This window comes from Plutella xylostella, chromosome 30 (assembly GCF_932276165.1).
Source record: "Plutella xylostella chromosome 30, ilPluXylo3.1, whole genome shotgun sequence".
Classification (NCBI taxonomy): Eukaryota; Metazoa; Arthropoda; class Insecta; order Lepidoptera; family Plutellidae; genus Plutella; species Plutella xylostella.
This window is the reverse complement of record NC_064010.1, coordinates 858,090-877,767: the sequence shown is the minus strand read 5'-3', so window position 1 is coordinate 877,767 and position 19,678 is coordinate 858,090. Positions and strand designations below refer to the sequence as shown.

General features: G+C 39.8%; 2 protein-coding genes across 2 annotated transcripts; one reads left to right on the top strand and one right to left on the bottom strand.

Moving 5' to 3' along the window:
- Window positions 1-6,325: 6,325 nt before the first annotated feature.
- LOC105387907 lies at window positions 6,326-7,108 on the bottom strand. Its single transcript, XM_011558710.3, has one exon. The coding sequence runs from the start codon at window positions 7,106-7,108 to the stop codon at window positions 6,326-6,328; it is 783 nt and encodes a 260-aa protein (XP_011557012.3).
- A 4,333-nt stretch (window positions 7,109-11,441) lies between these two features.
- LOC105395530 (fatty acyl-CoA reductase wat) lies at window positions 11,442-19,183 on the top strand. Its single transcript, XM_048631972.1, has 10 exons — window positions 11,442-11,616; window positions 12,552-12,645; window positions 14,677-14,799; window positions 15,334-15,465; window positions 16,354-16,493; window positions 16,911-17,020; window positions 17,333-17,400; window positions 17,546-17,741; window positions 18,163-18,343; window positions 18,619-19,183. The coding sequence occupies exons 1-10, from the start codon at window positions 11,477-11,479 to the stop codon at window positions 19,022-19,024; spliced, it is 1,590 nt and encodes a 529-aa protein (XP_048487929.1). The 5' UTR covers window positions 11,442-11,476; the 3' UTR covers window positions 19,025-19,183.
- The last annotated feature ends 495 nt before the right edge of the window (window positions 19,184-19,678 follow it).

Here is a 19,678-nt window from a genome sequence, read left to right as displayed (position 1 = left end):
ATTGTTTTAGGGCTGATTTTTCAATGGTCAGATAAGTGTTATCTGAAGAATAAAATTCTAATTCTGTCATTGCCTAATACAAACATTCAGACGTGACAGCAACAATTTTATTCCTCAGATAACACTTATCTGACTATTGAAAAATCAGCCCTTAGTAATAGCGTCAACCAATCCAATGATTGTAAATTTTAGAGGGATCCCTCCCTCACCTTTGGTTTGAATTTCATACTAACGAGAGTAACGAGGTTTTATTTTAACTCAACGTTATAACGTTATTATAGTAACGACTCGTTACTAATGTTGAGAATTAAGTGTATTAGATTATAATTACGTCATGTAAAGTTACCTTTACGAAACGTTTTCAAAAAATCCAGTCTATCTGACTGGCTAATCCTTGCTTGTTGTGGTCACCAAAACCATTATAAATACTAGTACCTGAACACAACCATACCGCGATGTAGAAACACGACGCCAGCGACATCTAGTTATGTTAGTTGTACAACACGTCATGCGCATTTTTTTTCAAGGGATGAGTCATGTCAATGATTCCTAATACAGAGAGCCCGTAGCATATTTTTTTTATCGTGAACGTGAAGTAAAGTTACTCGAAGAATTTTGTAGGAAAATGTTAGTTCGGCTATCGACCGCCAGGGGCGCTGTTCATATTTTCATACAATATTACTCGCAAAAAGAGTATACTAAGCCGAAACCTACCTGTGCACCATGTTATATATCTTAGCCTGAAAATAAAATCAAAATATCAAAATTCCCGAAAAATATATCATTTTCCATAGATACTTTTTTGGCCACGTGACTTTTTTACTATGGGTATTAGTCATGTATTAGTACTGGTTATTATTTCTGTTGTATGGATTTTTTTTAGCGAATTTCCAAAATTTGTAGAGTAAAATTTGTTCAGTGCCCTGAGTGCGAGTTTTTTAACCTATCGAGAAGTGAAATCGAAACGCAGATTTTGTATGGCGCGGAGCTAGTACAGCTACTTACCGCTAGGTGGCGTGTCTAAAACGCCATACAAATTTGCGTTTCGATTTCACTTCTCGATAGGTTAAAAAACTCGCACTCAGGGCACATAATGTCCCAGGGGCTTCACCTCCTTTCGGTTTGCAACTTTCTGTAGATATATTAGTTTAAATTCCCGAATTACATTAAATCCTAAAATTAAGATTTACAAACTCATAATGGTAAAAGCCCAAACGATTTTGCGGGGTTCCGCTCATCTCGCATAATCTTTATTGACCAAAACTCATTTCGCATAACTCGTATGGTCTAAACTTTTTTGGCCGAACCATCACTTTGCCAAGACTTATGTGGCATAAGGCTCGTTTCGTCTAAAACTCTTTAGGCACAATCTTTAAACACCTAAGTTTCGTTTGCTCAAATTTATGTTCGTCTATACCTATGTATAATCTTGTTTCTCCTAATGTTATCTTAATAAATAATAAGTATATTAAGTATGTAGTAAATGTACAAATTGTGGTATTTTTCTCCTACATCCCGAAAATCACGATATTGTATGATCAAAAAATCGAAAGTTAACGACCAATATAATTATTACAAACCCCATGAGATCGAAACCTAAAAATAGGTGCGACGACGAGCAAAGCGAGGAGGAGCGTGTTAGGTGCACATGTTCATCAAAACCAAAGCGGAGCGCAGCGAAGCGGAGCGGAGCGTTTTCCAAACAGCGGAAACAATACAAGGCACCAGTTTGCGCTATGTAGGGAGACGCTCCGTCAAAGTTAAAGCCAAACGAATATTATTACTTTGTATAAACCTATGCCATAGCATTATTAGGCTATTCAAGATTTGGCCATACCATTATTAGGCTAAACAATGTTATGCGAAATAACTTTTTACTAAACGAGATTTATGCCATACGATTTTCGGCGTAACGAGACTTTGACCAAACGTTACTATGCAATACGAGATTAGGCAAATAAATCATATGCCAAAAAGGTAGAACCGATTTTGCGATTCGCACTTTTACCACCATTTACTTGGGATTTACAATAACCTAACCGTGCCCGTAAAATGCCAATAGGCCCGCCCCTTATTAATAATATAATAATAATAATAATTTATTTATTTCCAAAAATATACATTTCTTAAAACTTACCTTATTAGCTAATATTTTATGAACAAAATGTGTACAACAATGGCAAGTAAGTAGCATCTGCTGCTAAACTAGGTGTTAACCTGTGTTTCAGCTCACAGCGCCCCAACCCGTTACATTAAATTACTTATATTTTAGTTTGCTAATTATTACAAGGAAAAGGTAGGTAATTAAGAGGTAAATATTTTTTACAGTTCATGCAAAGTAATTTTGAGTAGTCTATGAAACTATGAAAGAGAATTAATTAAAAAGTGGTGATTTTAAGTTGAGTATCTAACTAATTGCTTATAAATACGTAGGTATACTATAACTATTATATATAATATTAGTAATAATTATAAAGTATTATATATATTTGTATGTGTATAATGTATAGGTACATATATACAGTATATACATATATAGAAATAAATATTATATATATACATATATATAAATAATAAATAAGATAAGTACTCTCTTGACAGTACCAAAGCGATTCATAATAGCTACTGCATTACAGCGAGGAGGTCCTCGGTGTCAACGTAATTAAGGGTCAGTAACCATTTTGTAACTTCTCTTTTGCAAAGCCCTCCATTCAGACAGTATATGAATTTAGTTTTATTGATTCTATTGTAGATAAATGGTCCAAGAAAGCAGAAGAATTTACGTATAAAAACTGTGTTGAAGCGTCTACTCTTGCAGATTGTATGCTTTCTGCGCCTTTTTAGGATGGAAGGATTAAATATCAGCTCACTGTGTTGTCTCTTTATGATGCTTAGCAAGAAGAGTTGTCGGACGGTGAGTACTTCACAGTATTCATATAGTAAAGTAGTAGGGTAGCGGAAAGGCCGGAAGGTGCAGACCTTCAGGATAGCACGTTGGGCAACTTCAACACTTTTCAAGTTAGTCTTGTGAGCTCCACCCCAAGACGAAATGCAGTAATTAAGTAAAGACTGGCATAGTGCAAAGTATATTTGTTTTAATTTGGATGAGTCAAGAATATGTCTTAATGATTTAAATATGAATATTAATTTTCTTATTCTAGTGGTTAGGAGATCAATGTGAGGTTTGAAGCTTAGATTGTTATCAATTAAGACTCCTAGATATTTTATGCATTTGACACGTTCTAGAGATGGACAGTTACAGTTTCTTGTGCCGGGAGGACATGTATGAGAAAAAAATTTGAAGTCATCTGATGGTTGGCCAGAGCTACGAATGGAGAAAGTCATGTACTTGGTTTTTTCAACGTTTAACGACAGTAAGTTACGTCTGAGCCAGCTCCCAACAGCGTTAAAACCCCTCTGTGCTTCAGTGAAAGCCTCCTCCCAGGAGTCAGCAGAGAAGAGCAGGGCAGTATCATCAGCATAAGATATTAGTTTCATATTCATAGATAATAGGTTATTTATGTAAATCAGGAATAGCGTTGGTCCCAGAATACTGCCCTGTGGGACTCCATAAAGTATGGGAAGTAATGCACTAGTATGCTCTCCTATAGAGACACATTGATGCCTTTCAGATAGGTAGTCTTTAAAAAGTTCCAGCTGGGCACCTCTTATGCCAATCTTCTCTAATTTGTTCATAAGGAGTGGGACGGAGACCGTGTCAAAGGCCTTAGCAAGGTCTATAAATAGAGAAATGCATTTTTTACTGTTATCTAATTTAGTAGCAACAAATTCCGTAAGGGACAAAACAGCATCATCAGTGGATTTATTTTGTCGGAAGCCGAACTGATTTTTTGATAGTACATTGTTTTTCTCAAGGTAGTTGACTAATCTTTTATTAATTATTTTTTCTAGTATTTTTGATAGGGACGGTAATATTGAAATTGGTCTGTAATTGTTGACACGATCTCTGTCCCCGCCCTTATGAATAGGAAGTACTTTGGATACTTTGAGATCTCTTGGGAAAATTCCTAACTGTAAGCATTGATTAAAAATGAAAGTGATCGGAGGTACAAGAAAATCTTTGAAGTCTTTTAGAATTTTAGTGGATATTTGGTCAACTCCCATAGCACAGGTAGTCCTTAATCCCATTATTATTTGCTCTACTTCCCTTTCATCTGTGTCCCCTAGAAAAAAAGAGTTATTATTGGAACTTTTGTCATTTATAGTTTCGTTTTCTCCATCATTTGATTGGGGGATCCGTTCCGCAAGAGATTCACCTACTTTAACGTAGTATTCATTAACCTTATTAACAGCAACCTGAGAAGTAATTTCAGCTGAAAGTAGCTCCTTGGGATAGTTTTTAGTTTTTGAGGTGTTAGTAATATCCTTTATAGCCTTCCAAAGTCTTTTAGAATCGTTTCCTGCATTTGAAATATTGTCTCTGTCATATCGTCTTTTTAATTTTTTAAGTAGTCCATTGCAAAAGTTCCTGTATCGCTTATACGTTATTTTCAATGTTTCATCATTAGGGTTTTGATTAGATTTTTTGTGTAATTTATCTCTGTGGCGCATACAACGTAATAATCCCTGTGTGATCCACGGTTTCATAATTTTTTTACGTCTAGGTATAATTTTAGTTTCTGTATTCTTATTAATGGCTGTGGTAATAGCTTTTATTAAATAAGTTATTGACTGATTTGGATCAGTTTGTTGATAGATCGGTTTAGTGTCAATATTCAAAATATCTTTTTCTAAGCTCTCATTATTTACTTTAGTTTGATAAAAGGTCTCGGTGTTACTTATTTTATGATTTAGGCAAAAAAGTACGCATTTGTGGTCAGTCAAGGTAGATTGTGGTACAATAGTAGTAGAGGGCTTTTTAGTTTTAACCAGAACATGGTCTAGACAGGTGCCACTGAGGTCACGCGTAATAAAAGTATGTGCTGGAAGTAGTCCATGAAACGATGTGAGGGTAAGATAATTCTCTGAGGAGGTATCGATCTTCCCGGGATTGATCGGAATATTGATATCCCCAGTAACGATAATATTTTTGCATACGATAGCTTATTTAGTAAGTCATCAAGTGACGCAAGAAAGCGATCAGTGTTTTTATATGACGGGGAGCGATAAATACAGACGATTGCCGTTTCAGTGCCAATATTTATTACAAGGCAGTTACCGTCATGAAAAAGTGGTTCCTCTACAGTATACGCTACATTTTTCCTGACGAACACCACTACACCGTCATTCTGGAATTGATGTGAATTGGTTGCAGATGAGTTATAGCCTAACAGTGGCGGGATTACTGGAGCACAGGGTAGCCAGCACTCAGTAAGAACTATTACATCAGCGTCAACTTTCAGCCTAGCCAAGAGTACCTTTAGTCCTGACATATTAGCGTTTATACTTCGTATATTTTGTGTGAGTAAGGAAAGACAATCCAAGGATATTTAAATATTTAATAGCCATTCACAATTATAAAACCTGTAATAATTACCTTCATCCCATTACCCATAAACACGGCACAAGGTCTATAGCCGAGGGTAAATTTGAGGTACCTAAAGTTAATAATTATTATGGTGATAGAACTCTAAAAAAAAGAATACCGTACCTACTTAATAGTTTACCTCAGGATATACGACAAGAGCCTATGTTATCTAAATTTAAAACTAAATTAAAAAAATATTTTTTGCTTAACTTACCTTGATACAAGTTCACCTCAGATTATAATTTTATTATTTGTTTTGATATTACCAATTATGTATAACAATACCTAAAACATAAAAAAGTATTTTGTTTAGTATAAGAGACTCCGATCCCACAGGCAAATTGTATACAAACAGTTTTGTGGGACTCATTGTAAAACTACAACTAATATGTAAGCTTAATAAATAAATAAAATAAATAAATAAAAATAAGGAAGGCGGAACATTTTCGTTACAGGAGTCGACATCACAAGTCAGCGCCCTTGAAATCGAAATACTATCAACTCCATCAATAATATTAATCATGTGTGAGGGATTCATTTTTGTAATTGATGAGTAAACGCGGCCAGTAAGTTATATTTATAAGAAGTTGGATTGCTTCTAACATTATGGTGGCTGTTAAGTTCAAGCAGTGATAAAGTTACGACAGGTACAATTGCTACAGAATTGATAATGCAGTGTATGATATTTGTATATGTGAGTGAAGCGTATAAATGAGAGTAGTGAGAGTAATTTACTTTATATGGGTTGTATACAATATAATATAATACGATGATAGATGGAGTATATAGATACAATACAGTTAAATAAAATAGCAATATAATATTAATTAATACTAGTCATTCTTTACGCAGGCCTTCAAGATCGGTTTCGTTAGTGACCCGAATTTGCGGGCTGTTTTCGTCTCGTCTCAGGTACACAACGCCGTGAGATGTCCAGCAGAAGGCAAAGTTGTAGTTTCTCTGTAGATCTCTCGCCAGATAGAACAATCTCTGCGCTTTGTAGGTAAGAGTTTCAGACAAGAAGACTGGTTTCACCGGAGTTTTTATTTGAAAATGGCTAGTATTCAATTTATCTCCTTTACTCTTGTTTTTATTGAAGTCCTTGGACGCTTTGAGGATTTTCTCCTTTTTCAGGACAGATGAGAACTCAGTGATAATTGGGTTAGTAGAGTCTTTGGATTTAATCCTATAAATATCTCTTATATCATGATCATGGATGTCGACATTCAGGGTTTTCCCTAGACTCTTTACTATAGCGCAGAGCTCATTTTTGGTTTCTCCAGATGTTTTCGGAATGTTTCTGATCTCTATGCCCGAGGCTCGTGCTTTACGCTCCATAGTCTCGATTCTGTCTTCCAGTTGAGATATGATGACTTTATCAGTTTTTCTTTCCGATTCGAGACGAGTAATCCGCGACAAAAATTCGTCATATTTATGATTCATGAGTTCGATACTTTTGACTAATTCGGAATTTTCTTCACTCAAGTTGTTTATACAAGATTGCAAGTCATGGAAACGTTGATTCTGCTCTTTAGAGAGTTTACTAAACATGTCTTTCATCATAATTGCTATGTCGTTCGCTTCCTCTCCCTCAAACTTTCTTTTTTTACGCTCCGCCATCTTAGTAAGAGATGGCAAATCAGGCGCAGATTCACAGTGGTGAAGTGAGTTATCGCCTGTGGCAGTGGAAAGGGTGGGCGGTGAACGAAGGGTGGACATATTATTCTAGCTGAGTAGCAATAATCAAGGAGCAGGCAGCGTTTGAAGATGTGCTACTTTGCTATTCACCTCTCTTCAGGCACTTAGGAGCCGGCTGTAACCGTGCGGTAGTGAGAAAAAATGTAATCACCTTAGCAATATTATTTTTGATTTATTTACACTTAAATCACGCACAGTAATAGTTTCTAAGCACTTGTTCAGATAAAACTTTGATTAGTGAATGTATTAGTTCAGTTCAGTAGTGTAATCACGGAAGTTAAACCACTTTTCAAAATTAAATATTGGGAGCAAAACAAAACACGTCTACTCAGTTGACCGCTCGGCGGGGGGGGGCTTATTACATTGGGACTAACATAACACTCTGGCGAAAAGTGGGTGCAGCAATGCACCTCTGCCTACCCCGCAAGGGAGTACATTAGTACAAGGCGTGAGTGCGTGTATTTACAATAAAGGCACGGTAAATGTTTAAAAAATGATTTTGTTATGTTTGTAAGAAAATAAAAATTTTGAAAATAATTTAAAGTTAAACCCAAAAAAAAATATATAGAAAAATATTGTACCTAAATGAAAATTTTAAATTTTGACTGAAATAAATGAATAAGAATGAGGGTATCTTGCAGTAATAAAAACAAACAGCATTGCGATTCCATAAAGCTAATTGTCAAAACTCGATTCTGAATCCGGAGTGAGTTTTCAAATTGGCATTCTGTAATTTCCGTAGGCATATCGAATTTCGAGATTTTGACAAATAATGTATGAGATGACATATAATATGATAAATGTTCGAACGTGAAGTGAAAAGTGAAGGGAGAATGAAGATCGAAGTGAGATGTCTGATTTTACAGAATCGCAAGGCAGTTATGAAAATTAAATCTATTGAAAATTTCTATGGCGTTTCTCCCGCGCCATACAAATTCACGTTTACGCACCGCTTCTCGCACGGTGAAAAAACTCGCACTCGAGGCCCAGGTAGGGAATGCAATCTCGTCTCGCCGAAATCACGATCTCGCGAGATCTCGTACAAAATTTTACGAGATTCAATCTCGTAAAATATGGCCGAGATCGCGCGAGATAACGAGATCGAGAAATGCAGCGTGACGACGTGTTTTTCATGCCAAACTAACTTGCATTTCCGTACCTTGATAACTTCATCTTCTACTTTAAACTTATTGTATTTCATTAATACGATCTCACAACATTTATTTCAAACTTGTGAAGTAAAATTTTTGTTTTTATTCATAAACAGTAATGTTGTATTACTCTTAATTATTGAAACTAAAGCAATACTTAATATAGATCATTATTTTGTTATCAATATTGTATGAATTTGAACTTATTAGCTACAGTAGGGACTTACCTACAATAATTAGGTATAGACATTAACAAATGTTATTAGAGTAAGAGACAAAATAATAAGTACTCTGCTGTTGATTTTTAAAAGAAACTTACATTATTTTAATAACTAACAACGAAGTTTCTATTTAATTACAAATCATGTCAGTTCTCTCTCTCTCTCAGCCTTCTGTAGTCCACTGTTGGACATAGGCCTCTCCTAACGATCGCCACCCCAAACGGTCACCCGCCATCTGCATCCAGCGGCTTCCCGCTACCTTCCGCAGATCATCAGTCTGAGCTTTGTGACCGCCTGATATGTTTAGAGAATTGCGTTACAGTTGACGATTTAAATAATAGGTTTGTGGAAACTGTCCGAGAGGTAGGATCGAAATATTTTTCGTCCCGAACCAACCGAGGAAGGGAAGTCGTGGCCAGAGCTCAACTTGCTGGCCCACGACAGAGAAGGATGGAAGCGCCTGGTGTCAGCCCCAGACTCCTCGGAGGAGTAACGGGATTGAAAAAGAAGAAGAAGAACCAACCGAGGACCTCAAAAACTCTCAGATGGGACTCTGAGTCTCATAAGAGAACGGAGAGAAATGAGGTTGCAGTCTTCAGTTGATATGGTCGAATACAGACGTCTAAACAGACAGATCGCCAAAGCAAGACGTTGCGATATGAGACGCTATAATTGCAAGCGTATTCAAAACGCAATTGAGCAAAACAAGGGCTCTAAAGTCTTTGCTAGAGATCGATCTGTTCGGCAGACTCTGTTGACCCAACTGAAGACCGACAGTGGCAACACCGTTTCATCAGTGCCCGAAATTCTGGGAGAAATTGAGAGATTCTACGGACAGTTATACACCACAACACAAAACCCTATTACCAGCGGTGCTCACGACAGCCGAGCGCCACTCACCCGACACTATACCGAAGATATTCCGGACGTCAGTCTAGACGAGATTAGTATAGCTCTCAAACAGCTAAAAAACAACAAAGCTCCGGGAGATGATGGAATAACGACAGAACTTCTGAAAGCCGGCGGTAGACCGATTTTAATAGCACTTCGGAGGCTGTTGCGGAAGCGTCCGTAGTCGAGCGGGCCTCAGTGATCGTAACTGATCGCTGAGGTTAAGCAACAACTGACACGGTCAGCCATTGGATGGGTGACCAATTTCAAGTGGTGCTTTTCTGGACGCTTCCGTGCTTCGGACGGCACGTTAAGCCGTGGGTCCCGGTTGCTGCTTCGGCAGCAGTCGTTAAGCCTAGTCAGAGGCCTTCGGGCGGCTTGAAAACATCTGACAGTCGGGTTGCCCACTTACCCGACAACTCTCTCAGCACAAGCTTGCTTGTGTTGGGGTCCACCAACCCGCACTTGGCCAGCGTGGTGGACTAGGCCTAAACCCTTCCTTCACTGGAAGGAGACCCGTGCCCCAGCAGTGGGGACGCAATGGGTCGTGATGATGATTGAAGAATTATAGACCCATTGCACTTCTGAGCCATGTGTACAAGCTGTTTTCGAGAGTTATTACGAATCGTCTCGAGCAAAGACTCGACGACTTCCAGCCACCCGAACAAGCCGGGTTCCGAAAAGGCTATAGTACCATAGATCATATACACACGCTTCGGCAGGTTATACAGAAGACCGAGGAGTATAATCTACCTTTAAGTCTAGCGTTTGTGGACTATGAGAAAGCCTTTGATTCTATTGAGCTCTGGGCGATGCTTCAATCCCTTCAGCGGTGCCATATAGACTATCGCTATATCGAGGTGTTGAGATGTATGTACAATGCTGCCACAATGTCAGTTCGATTACAAGAACATAGCATAAAACCGATCCAGTTGCAAAGGGGCGTGAGACAGGGAGATGTTATTTCTCCGAAACTGTTCACCTGTGCACTGGAAGATGTTTTTAAGCTTGTAGAGTGAAAAAGACTGGGCATTAACGTCAATGGCGAATATATCTCTCATCTACCATTTGCTGATGACATAGTTATTATGGCGGAAACGCTGGAGGAGTTAGGCGAAATGCTCACAGACCTCAATGATGCCTCTAAACAAGTTGGGCTGAAAATGAACATGGACAAGACAAAGGTCATGTCGAACGAACATGTTTCATCATCGCCCGTAACTGTAGGAGGTGTCACCATCGAAGTTGTCGATCAGTATCCCTACCTAGGACAAGTGATCCGATTAGGTAAATCCAACTTCGATAAAGAGGTACCTCGTAGAATCCAACTCGGATGGGCAGCGTTCGGGAAATTACGACATATCTTCACTGAAAATATACCTCAGTGTCTGAAAACAAAAGTTTTCAATCAGTGCGTGTTGCCAGTGATGACTTACGGAGCCGAGACGTGGTGCTTCACCAAAAGGGCTTATCCACAAGCTCAGAGTTGCTCAGCGTGCTATGGAAAGGGCTATGTTAGGCGTGTCCCTGCGAGATAGGATTCGTAATGACGAAATCCGCAGGAGAACTAAAGTTACCGACATAGCCAAAAGGATTAGCACGCTGAAGTGGCAATGGGCTGGCCACGTAGCCCGCAGAGCCGACGACCGCTGGAGTAGAAAGGTTCTGGAGTGGAGACCCCGTGTCGGCAAACGGCGTGTCGGTCGCCCCCCAACCCGTTGGTCATGTCAGTTACTAGTTCCTAATACAAGCATTTGCATAATGTTTTTATTGACATTCTCCCAATCTCGCAAGATCTCGCTAGGTGGAAATCTCGTACGAGATTGCATTCCCTAGGCCCAGGCATATATTATGTGTACATAACGTAACGTAACATACTATACTCGTAAAAATGTTGTACACAACATTTTTACGAGTATAGTATGTTACTATGTATCAACAAACCTTTTAAACTAATACTTCCTTTACACCCCCAGCAACCAACCATGGCGGTTCAACCAGACCCAGCGCTAGCCCTAGAAGTGAGGATGCTGTCCCGCATGAGGGCAGTGCGGGGGGCGGGGGCGCGCGGGGGCGCGGGGGCGGCGCGGCTGTACGGCGGCGCCGGCGTGCTCGTGACCGGGGGCACCGGGTTCCTGGGCCGCCAGCTGCTGGAGAAGCTGCTGAGGTTTGTATTATGTGTGTCTTTATGGCAGGGTGTTTTATATGGATGCTCCAGTTTTAAGGGCGACTTGCACAAGAATCTTAAATCTAGATTTAGTGTCTAATCTCGACTTAAGAAACGTCAGTTCATATATTTTTTTTTTCTTGTAACCAGGGATTGGTTCATCAATTATAGTCATCTAGATAAATTCAACCAATAAACCCTGGTTATGCCGGTTGCGCTGGTTATGCTGTTTCACAATTTCAGTTATAAAAATTTAATTTTTGTTTTTTTTAGATATCATGATTTGTTGATCCTTGCTAGTATAACTAAAGAACTCTAATGAATAAAAAATTACTAAGTAGAGGTACTTACATAGGTAATTAGATACCGACACATACGAAAGTACCTATAGGTGGCCTAGGGGTTATTGAATATTCATAAGTACAGTTGATAAATGTAAAGTAATTGTGACTGCTTGATTTATGCGCCGATTCTCAGGGAATTATTTATAAGTCTAAGTATGTAAGTATCTAAATGGAATAGGGTGGGGTTCAGGTATCTACTTGGAAGATTGTACTAATTGTAAGTATAGTGAACATCTTTCATTCAGCTAAATTTTTCAACTGAAAATAAAAATTTTCCTTATTACATACATATTCACGACTGTAATCCCCGAAGGGGTAGTCAGAAGAGACTCGCAAGCGAGTCACCCGCTTTTCGATGTGCATTTGTACTCACGTGATAGGTTGCGAGCCGTGTCGCCGTTTTTGAATGTGTACAATGCACTGAAGTTGTCGGGTAAGTGGGCAACCCGACTGTCAGATGTTTTCAAGCTGCCCGAAGGTTTCTGACTAGGCTTAACGACTTTCCCTTATTGAACTACGTTATTTCACTTATTTCCATTTCTTTCGACGACTTATTACCTTTACCAAATTATTTTATTTTGTGTATTACAGGGCCTGCAATGGTATAAAGAAAATATACTTGCTGACTCGAGTCAAGAAGGGAAAATCCATGGAGGAAAGGCTCAAGGAACAAATGCAAGATCCGGTGAGTTTCCAGTCCTTTCGCAAGTCGTCACCCCATCTAGCCGGATAGCTAGGAGGCCTCATCCTAGGCCACACACTTATTTAGAAAAGACAGATAAGCCACTCAGTATAGGGTAAGTAAGTATAGCTGACTGCCTTGGGTGCACCGGAAGTATATACTTACTTACTTACTCCGCTGGCTCAGCGACCCGAAGAGGATCTTGGCCTCAGACACAAGAAGTCGCCACTGGTCTCTATCCTGCGCAGTCGCTCTCCAGTCGCCTGCCTGTAGTTGGCGCAGGTCCTTGCCGACTTCATCGCTCCAGCGATATTTGGGACGGCCAACTGGCCTACGACCGCTTGGTACTCCAAGGTAGGCCCTCTTGGCAGCGCGATCCTCCCCCATCCTTTGCAGATGACCAAGCCAACGGAGCTGGGATTTAATTTGACCAATGAAGTTTGGCTCGGAAATCAGGTCTTCGATTTCCTGGTTCTTCCGTACTCTCCAGCTACCATCTTCCCTCCTCGTTGGTCCGAGCATTTTCTTCATCACCTTTCTTTCCGCAACCAGAAGTTTATTATCTTCCTTGAGAGTGAGTGTCCAAGCCTCAGAGCCATACATCAAGATCGGCCGGATTACGGTTTTATAAATTCGGATCTTGGTTTTCCTGCTGAGAAGCTTTGACACTAGCACTTTATGAAGAGCAGCGCTGCATCGGAGGGCGTTTTGTACGCGGATGTCGATCTCCTGCTCCCTTGTGTTTGTGTCAGTGATCTTTCAACCTAAGTATTTAAATTTGGCCACTCCCTTATAGGCTGTCTCTCCCACTTGCAGGTTTTTTCGTACCTCATGGTTGCCTCGGTATCGTGTCATGTGGAGGTATTCGGTCTTTTCTGTGCTTATTCCGGAAGTATATAATAATATGTACCTAATAATAATATGTGGGGACATCTCACACACGGCCATCCGACCCCAAGCTAGGCAGAGCCTGTAATATGGGTATCGGACCGCTGATATATCTACATAAATACATAGATAAATACATATTAATTACAAATATCAACATCCAAGACCCGAGTACAAATATCTGTGTTAAACAAATATCTGCCCCAGCCGGGAATCGAACCCGGAACCTTCGGCGTAGGAGTCAGGGTCACTAACCACTACACCAGTCGGCCGTCAAGTACCTAGTTAAGCATTTTTTTTATATAGCCTAGTTTATGTCCCACTACTGGGCGAAGGCCTCCTTATGTTTTGTCCAACGATCGCGATCCCCCGCAACTTCGGACCACTCAGGAGGGACCTGTCCAAGTCGTCCCGCCACCTCCGCCTAGGTCTTCCTCGGGGCCGACGTAAGCATAGTTGACGCTTAAAACACCCTGTATAAAACCGAGGAGAGGCATATAAGGGCTTTGCTTCCAACAATTTTAATCTCGCTACCTAGCTGGAATCGTTTTTTCATACAAGCAAACGAATTGACAGACACTTTTGTATTTTAATACTTTTAATCATTCTTGTAAATTCCTAAGAAATAATCTTACCGAAGAAATAACGAATAGGATAACTATGAAGATTATTTAAACTAAGTTGTATCATATATATGTAACTAGCTGTTCCCGCGAGCTTCGCTTCGCCTTAATAAGTTTTCCCGTGGGAATTCCGGGATAAAAAGTAGCCTATGTTCTTTCTCAGGGTCTAGACCATATGTATACCAAATTTCATTCAAATCCGTTTAGTAGTTTTGGCGTAAAAGAGTAACAGACAGACACAGTTACTTTCGGATTTATAATATTAATATATAGCTGTTCCCGCGCGCTTCGCTTCGCCTTTAAAAGTTTTCCCGTGGGAATTCCGGGATAAAAAGTAGCCTATGTTCTTTCCCAGGGTCTAGACCGTGTGTATACCAAATTTCATTCAAATCCGTTCAGTAGTTTTGGCGTGAAAGAGTAACAGACAGACAGACAGACAGACAGACAGACACAGTTACTTTCGCATTTATAATATTAGTTAGGAAGTTAGGATGTTTGTCCTAATATATTATTATGTTCTCAGGTATACGATGAGCTGCGCAAGACACACCCAGATTTCGAGAGTAAGATAGAACCCATCGAAGGAGACATAACGGAGCTACGCCTCGGCATCAAAGATGAAGACTGGAAGAAAATAGCCGATGAAGTAAGGATCTTTTCATAATAAAAGTACCTACCTACATAATTGATTTGTAGGCGCGGAGTTAGTGCAGCTAGTTGCCGCTAGGTGGCGACTCTCGCGCGCCATACACATTCGGCATCGTACGCAACGGACGTATCTCATTCAGTATTCTTTGTAAAGAAATTCACACAAGTGCATCCATTTTATTTATGACAATGAACTAGGCCTAAAACCCTTCCTTCATTGGAAGGAGACCCGTGCCCCAGCAGTGAGGACGTGATGGGTCATGATGATGATGATTATGATAATCCGTTTCGTGCGATCAGAACGATGCAGATTCGTGGACGCTTACCTTTACTTGTACTTCGCATACTGCCCTAGCTAGTACACCCTCGAACCTACCTTCCTTCTAACCCTCAAATTCATATACTTAACGAAGTTTTGTCTTTCTGTCTAAAACATAGAGTCGAACTTCGAGTATCATCAGAGCGTCAAAAAGGCACCAGCTCAGCATGTGCTATATTTTATTATTCAAATATACTTTTCTCCACATTCCAGATAACAGTGATATTCCACGGCGCGGCGACGGTGCGCTTCGACGAGCCGCTGAAGGTGGCCGTGTTGACCAACGTGCGGTCTGTCCGGGAGATCATCGCTTTGGGGAGAGAGTGCGCGAATTTGAAGTCTTTGGTAAGATGTTTTGGTACTTTTATAGCTGCTCGAAAGATGGCTGAAAATTGTGACACAAATATTATAGTATAAATAAATAAATAAATAACTAGCATGTGTCAGTAACTGGCACTTTGACTATAAAACTAAATATATGTTAAGCTTTTGGATATAGTAAGACCATCTTTGATGTATTTACAGCAATCTCCAATTATTCATTGATATTATTGTAGCGAAGCGGGACTGTATACGCTTGAATTAAACGCAGATTATTTGTTTTAACTGCACTTTTATTAATTATTAGATGATTAACAATGCACACACGTAGGTAGGTGGGTAGAGAGAGAGTGAGAGTATTGCCAGATGACAAAATAACAATATTAAAAATATAACTTTGTGTCGGTGTTGCCAACAATTATAGTTTAATTTTACGCCGCTAGGTGGGTATTTTCCGGCGCTGGAAATTATCTCAGTCAAAGTGGCGAAGATCGCCAAAAATACTTAGAGGTATACAGAGTATTACAGAGAGTGTGAGCACTACCAACACTTTAGCAATCAATAATCCAGCAGGCCCAGAAAACATATTTCAGTCCATACCTACACATTCTGTCAGAAAAGCAATTCTGCTTAGGTAAGGATTGTTGATTGCTTATGTGCGGTGGTGGTACGGTAGCTGCTCCAATATCATACTTTGTTGATTAAAAACAAAAGAAACGAACAGTTAGGCATAATAAGTATTGCTATACCCTCCTCGCTTTTCAGACGGGTTGCACGAGCAAATAATTATGTTTTTTCTTTCAGCCAATAACAGATTCATGAAAATATATGTCCGCTGTCAGTAATCGTTAAAGGCAGTAGGCACTACAGCACTAAAATGATTATAAAACCGAGTTCATTCAAAATTTCCAGGTGTACTACTCAACAGCCTACGCGCACTGCAACCGCCAGGAGATCCGAGAGACGTTCTACGACTGCGCCGTGTCTCCGTCCGCCATCATAGACTTTGTGGAGACTGTCGACGAGAAGAAGATTGCGGCCATGGAACCCATGTGAGTCTTAGGGTGCTTTTCCACAGTTGTGGAATGCAACGTTGCTTTGGATGCGTTTGACATGCAATAATCATATTCATTGGTCCGAATAGCATAGCAGCATAACTGCAAAGTACCTATATCTGGTGGTGTCATGGGGTAAAAGGATTAGTGAAAATTTTGCGCCAGTTCCTGAATGCCCAGGGTGGGTCGGACGATAGCTGCCTGAAGCTACAGTTGAATCGTCACTCAGGGCTCAAGGAGACGCGTAGGTTCTCAGGTAGCCGTCAGCTAATAGTTGTATGTGTAAGTTCGAGCACAGAGTGTTATATGGGTAAATTAGTTATTGAAATTGCACTATGAATTGGTATTTATTAAGATATATTTTTCTATCCTCCCTCCTTCCTTCCTAATGTCTTCATTGCCTGACCCCCACAGCCTCATCGAGGGTTGGCCGAACACATACACCTACTCGAAGGCGATCGCCGAGGAGACGCTCCGGACAATGGGCGCCGGGCTGCCGATTTGTGTTGTGAGACCTGCCATAGGTGAGTGAAAAACTATGTGGTGAATGCCAATTTACTGACGACTGCATGGTGTAGTCTGCATGTATGTAATGTACCTCCTGTTACTATAACTTATCTGTGCATCTAGCTAAGGCTTTACAGCCATCAAATAGTGTCTCAGAAAATGAATAAATCGTCTGTAATAGACGTAGAGACCAGTGATGATGAATTAGCGTTAACATTCCACTGCCCAAACAATGTAAAACCTCGTACTCCACATGTAGAATACATAAAAGTGGCACAACCGAACAACAGTTTTCCTTTATTTTACATAACATAATTATGGTTTTTCAGTGTCTCCTGCCATAAGAGAGCCGTCTCCTGGATGGGTAGACGTGAGCAACTGCAATGGACCAAGCGGAGTAAGTAAAAAAAAACTGACTATGATTTCAATTATCATCAGAAAACTCCCATTGTTTGAAATAGGCTACTCAAAGGAGGGGCGCAAATTATATTTATTGATGAATACGACTTATGTCTGTGCTAAAGTAATAAACCTCCTCACAGGTGATCCTAGGCGTAGGAATGGGCATCATCCACACGATGCTGGCCAAAAGCGACATCCACATGGACATAGTGCCGGTGGACTGCGTCAACAACCTGGCCATAGCCGCGTCCTGGGAGACGGCCCGGAGACATGCGCTCGGAGAGAAAGACATTCAGATATACACGCTCTCACGGCACAGGAACCACTTGACCTGGGGTAAGCGTGTTGGAATATGTATAAGGTGATAAAAATGCTCTTATTGTGATGGAAAAATGATATTCTGAGAAAAACTTCATGTCTAGATGTGTGTCACGGACCCATAGTAGACAAGAAAGCTGCCAAGTTTAAGAACGTGGATAAAAAAAGGTTTCCTTCGAGACATCCAGTGGGGTTATATCGACGACATTTACGTTGTAATTAGTGTTTAATTCAATACAAATTTAATCTGAAAATCCAAGCATAGGGATCATATAGAAAGGGTTTTCTTCAAGTAAGTCAGATGTGGAGACTTTGCACCCAAACGAAAATAGAATAAAATACCTGGTATAGTTGAAAGCTGGTGAAAAAACACTGCCACTTCAGCTTGCAGATATTTCAAGAGATTTCACAATCGTTTAACCTACCAATTTCTTCACAGAATTCCTTCAAAACTTCTGCGAGACAAAGGCCCGCAAGCTCATCAGCCCGGCGGCCGTCTGGTACGCGTACTCGCTGACCACCTCCAGTCAGCTGATCTATCAGCTTCTGACACTGTTCCTGCACTTCATCCCGGCTGTACTGATAGATGCTGTGCTGATCGTGCTGGGGAAGCAGTTGAGGTTGGTAGGAAGGAAGTGTGATTGAAACCAATGACGTGTGTAGTGGACAGAGAAGAATCAGATCAGTTTATAGAAACTGAATCTATAACTGGATTTATCCTCCATTGTAAAAAGTCACGGAACCTTGTTGGTAACGTGACTTTAGTTTCTGTACAGAAGCAAATATTTGTTTGTTTTCAAAATTATTTTTTTTAGACTAACCCTTGAGTATCCCCTATCGGCTGTACCTGTAATTTTGCTGTTTCTGTTTTGACGTGTCTTTTTCTTTATTTCAGGCTAACAAGACTCTACAAAAGAGTCTACAAAATAAACGCCATATTTCTCAAGCATTTCGTTTTTCACTCGTGGACGAACTATGATGACAACACCCTACAACTATACAATTCACTATCAGAGGATGATAAACAAATATTCGATTTTGATATAGCAAAAATTGATTCTGATGAGTTTATGTCTATTTGGTGTTTAGGACTACGTAAGTACATAATTAAGGACAATTTGCAAGGCACTGAGAAGGCTATCAAAAGACAAGCGGTTCTCAAAGTTGTAAATGCATTGGTCCTAGTTTTGTATTCTTTTATGCTTTGGAAAATGTTTTTGTTGATGTTTTCGGGTTTAAAGTATTTAGGGACAGGTTTGTTTTTATGTGTAGGTAGTTTTTTTGTAACACTTTGCCCGTAAGGCGAAGCTATTGTAATTATTTACTATAATAATATCTTATTTTTGGTAGGAGTAGGAAAGTAAGAGTTAAGCATTTTAGAATTGTATGTAGGTAGGTAGGTTACTTTTAACAAATATGTTAATTTTTGTTTTTTTAAGTAGTTGTACCTTTTAAATGTCTGTATGTGTATAATATTTACCTACATATAAGTAAACAAATATCTTTGCCTAAATTGTAAAAAAAAGTATGAAAAAACAGTGAATTAAAATATATTAATGGTTAAGTATTTATGGTTTTGTGTTTTTTTAAACGTAGATACCTATACCCATTACAATACTTATAGGTATGTATATACACTTATAAATGAGTACATAACTGCCGCTTATAAACGCTAGGGGAGTTGGAATCATTTTTCTCTGGAATCTGCCCCAGCCGGGAATCGAACCCGGGACCATCGGCTCAGTAGTCAGGATCACTAACCACTACGCCATTCGGTCGTCTACATTAATCGAACTTGGAATCGACAACTGTCAAATTGATGCGATCGCTACAGCGTGTTTTGAAACTATACAAGGCCAGAACGCACCGATAGTGTACCAGCACTGAATAGTTTCAAGTGAAAAAAATAAATATTTTACTTAACCCTAGAGTGCTCGCCCTATGAGCATTTTGCC

Coding starts and splice junctions, on each gene's coding strand:
- LOC105387907 (XM_011558710.3), bottom strand. CDS start 7,108: ATGGCGGAGCGTAAAAAAAGAAAGTTTGAGGGAGAGGAAGCGAACGAC.
- LOC105395530 (XM_048631972.1), top strand. CDS start 11,477: ATGCTGTCCCGCATGAGGGCAGTGCGGGGGGCGGGGGCGCGCGGGGGC. Junction 17,742..18,162: donor CAGGAACCACTTGACCTGGG/GTAAGCGTGTTG, acceptor ATTTCTTCACAG/AATTCCTTCAAAACTTCTGC. Junction 18,344..18,618: donor GTGCTGGGGAAGCAGTTGAG/GTTGGTAGGAAG, acceptor TCTTTATTTCAG/GCTAACAAGACTCTACAAAA.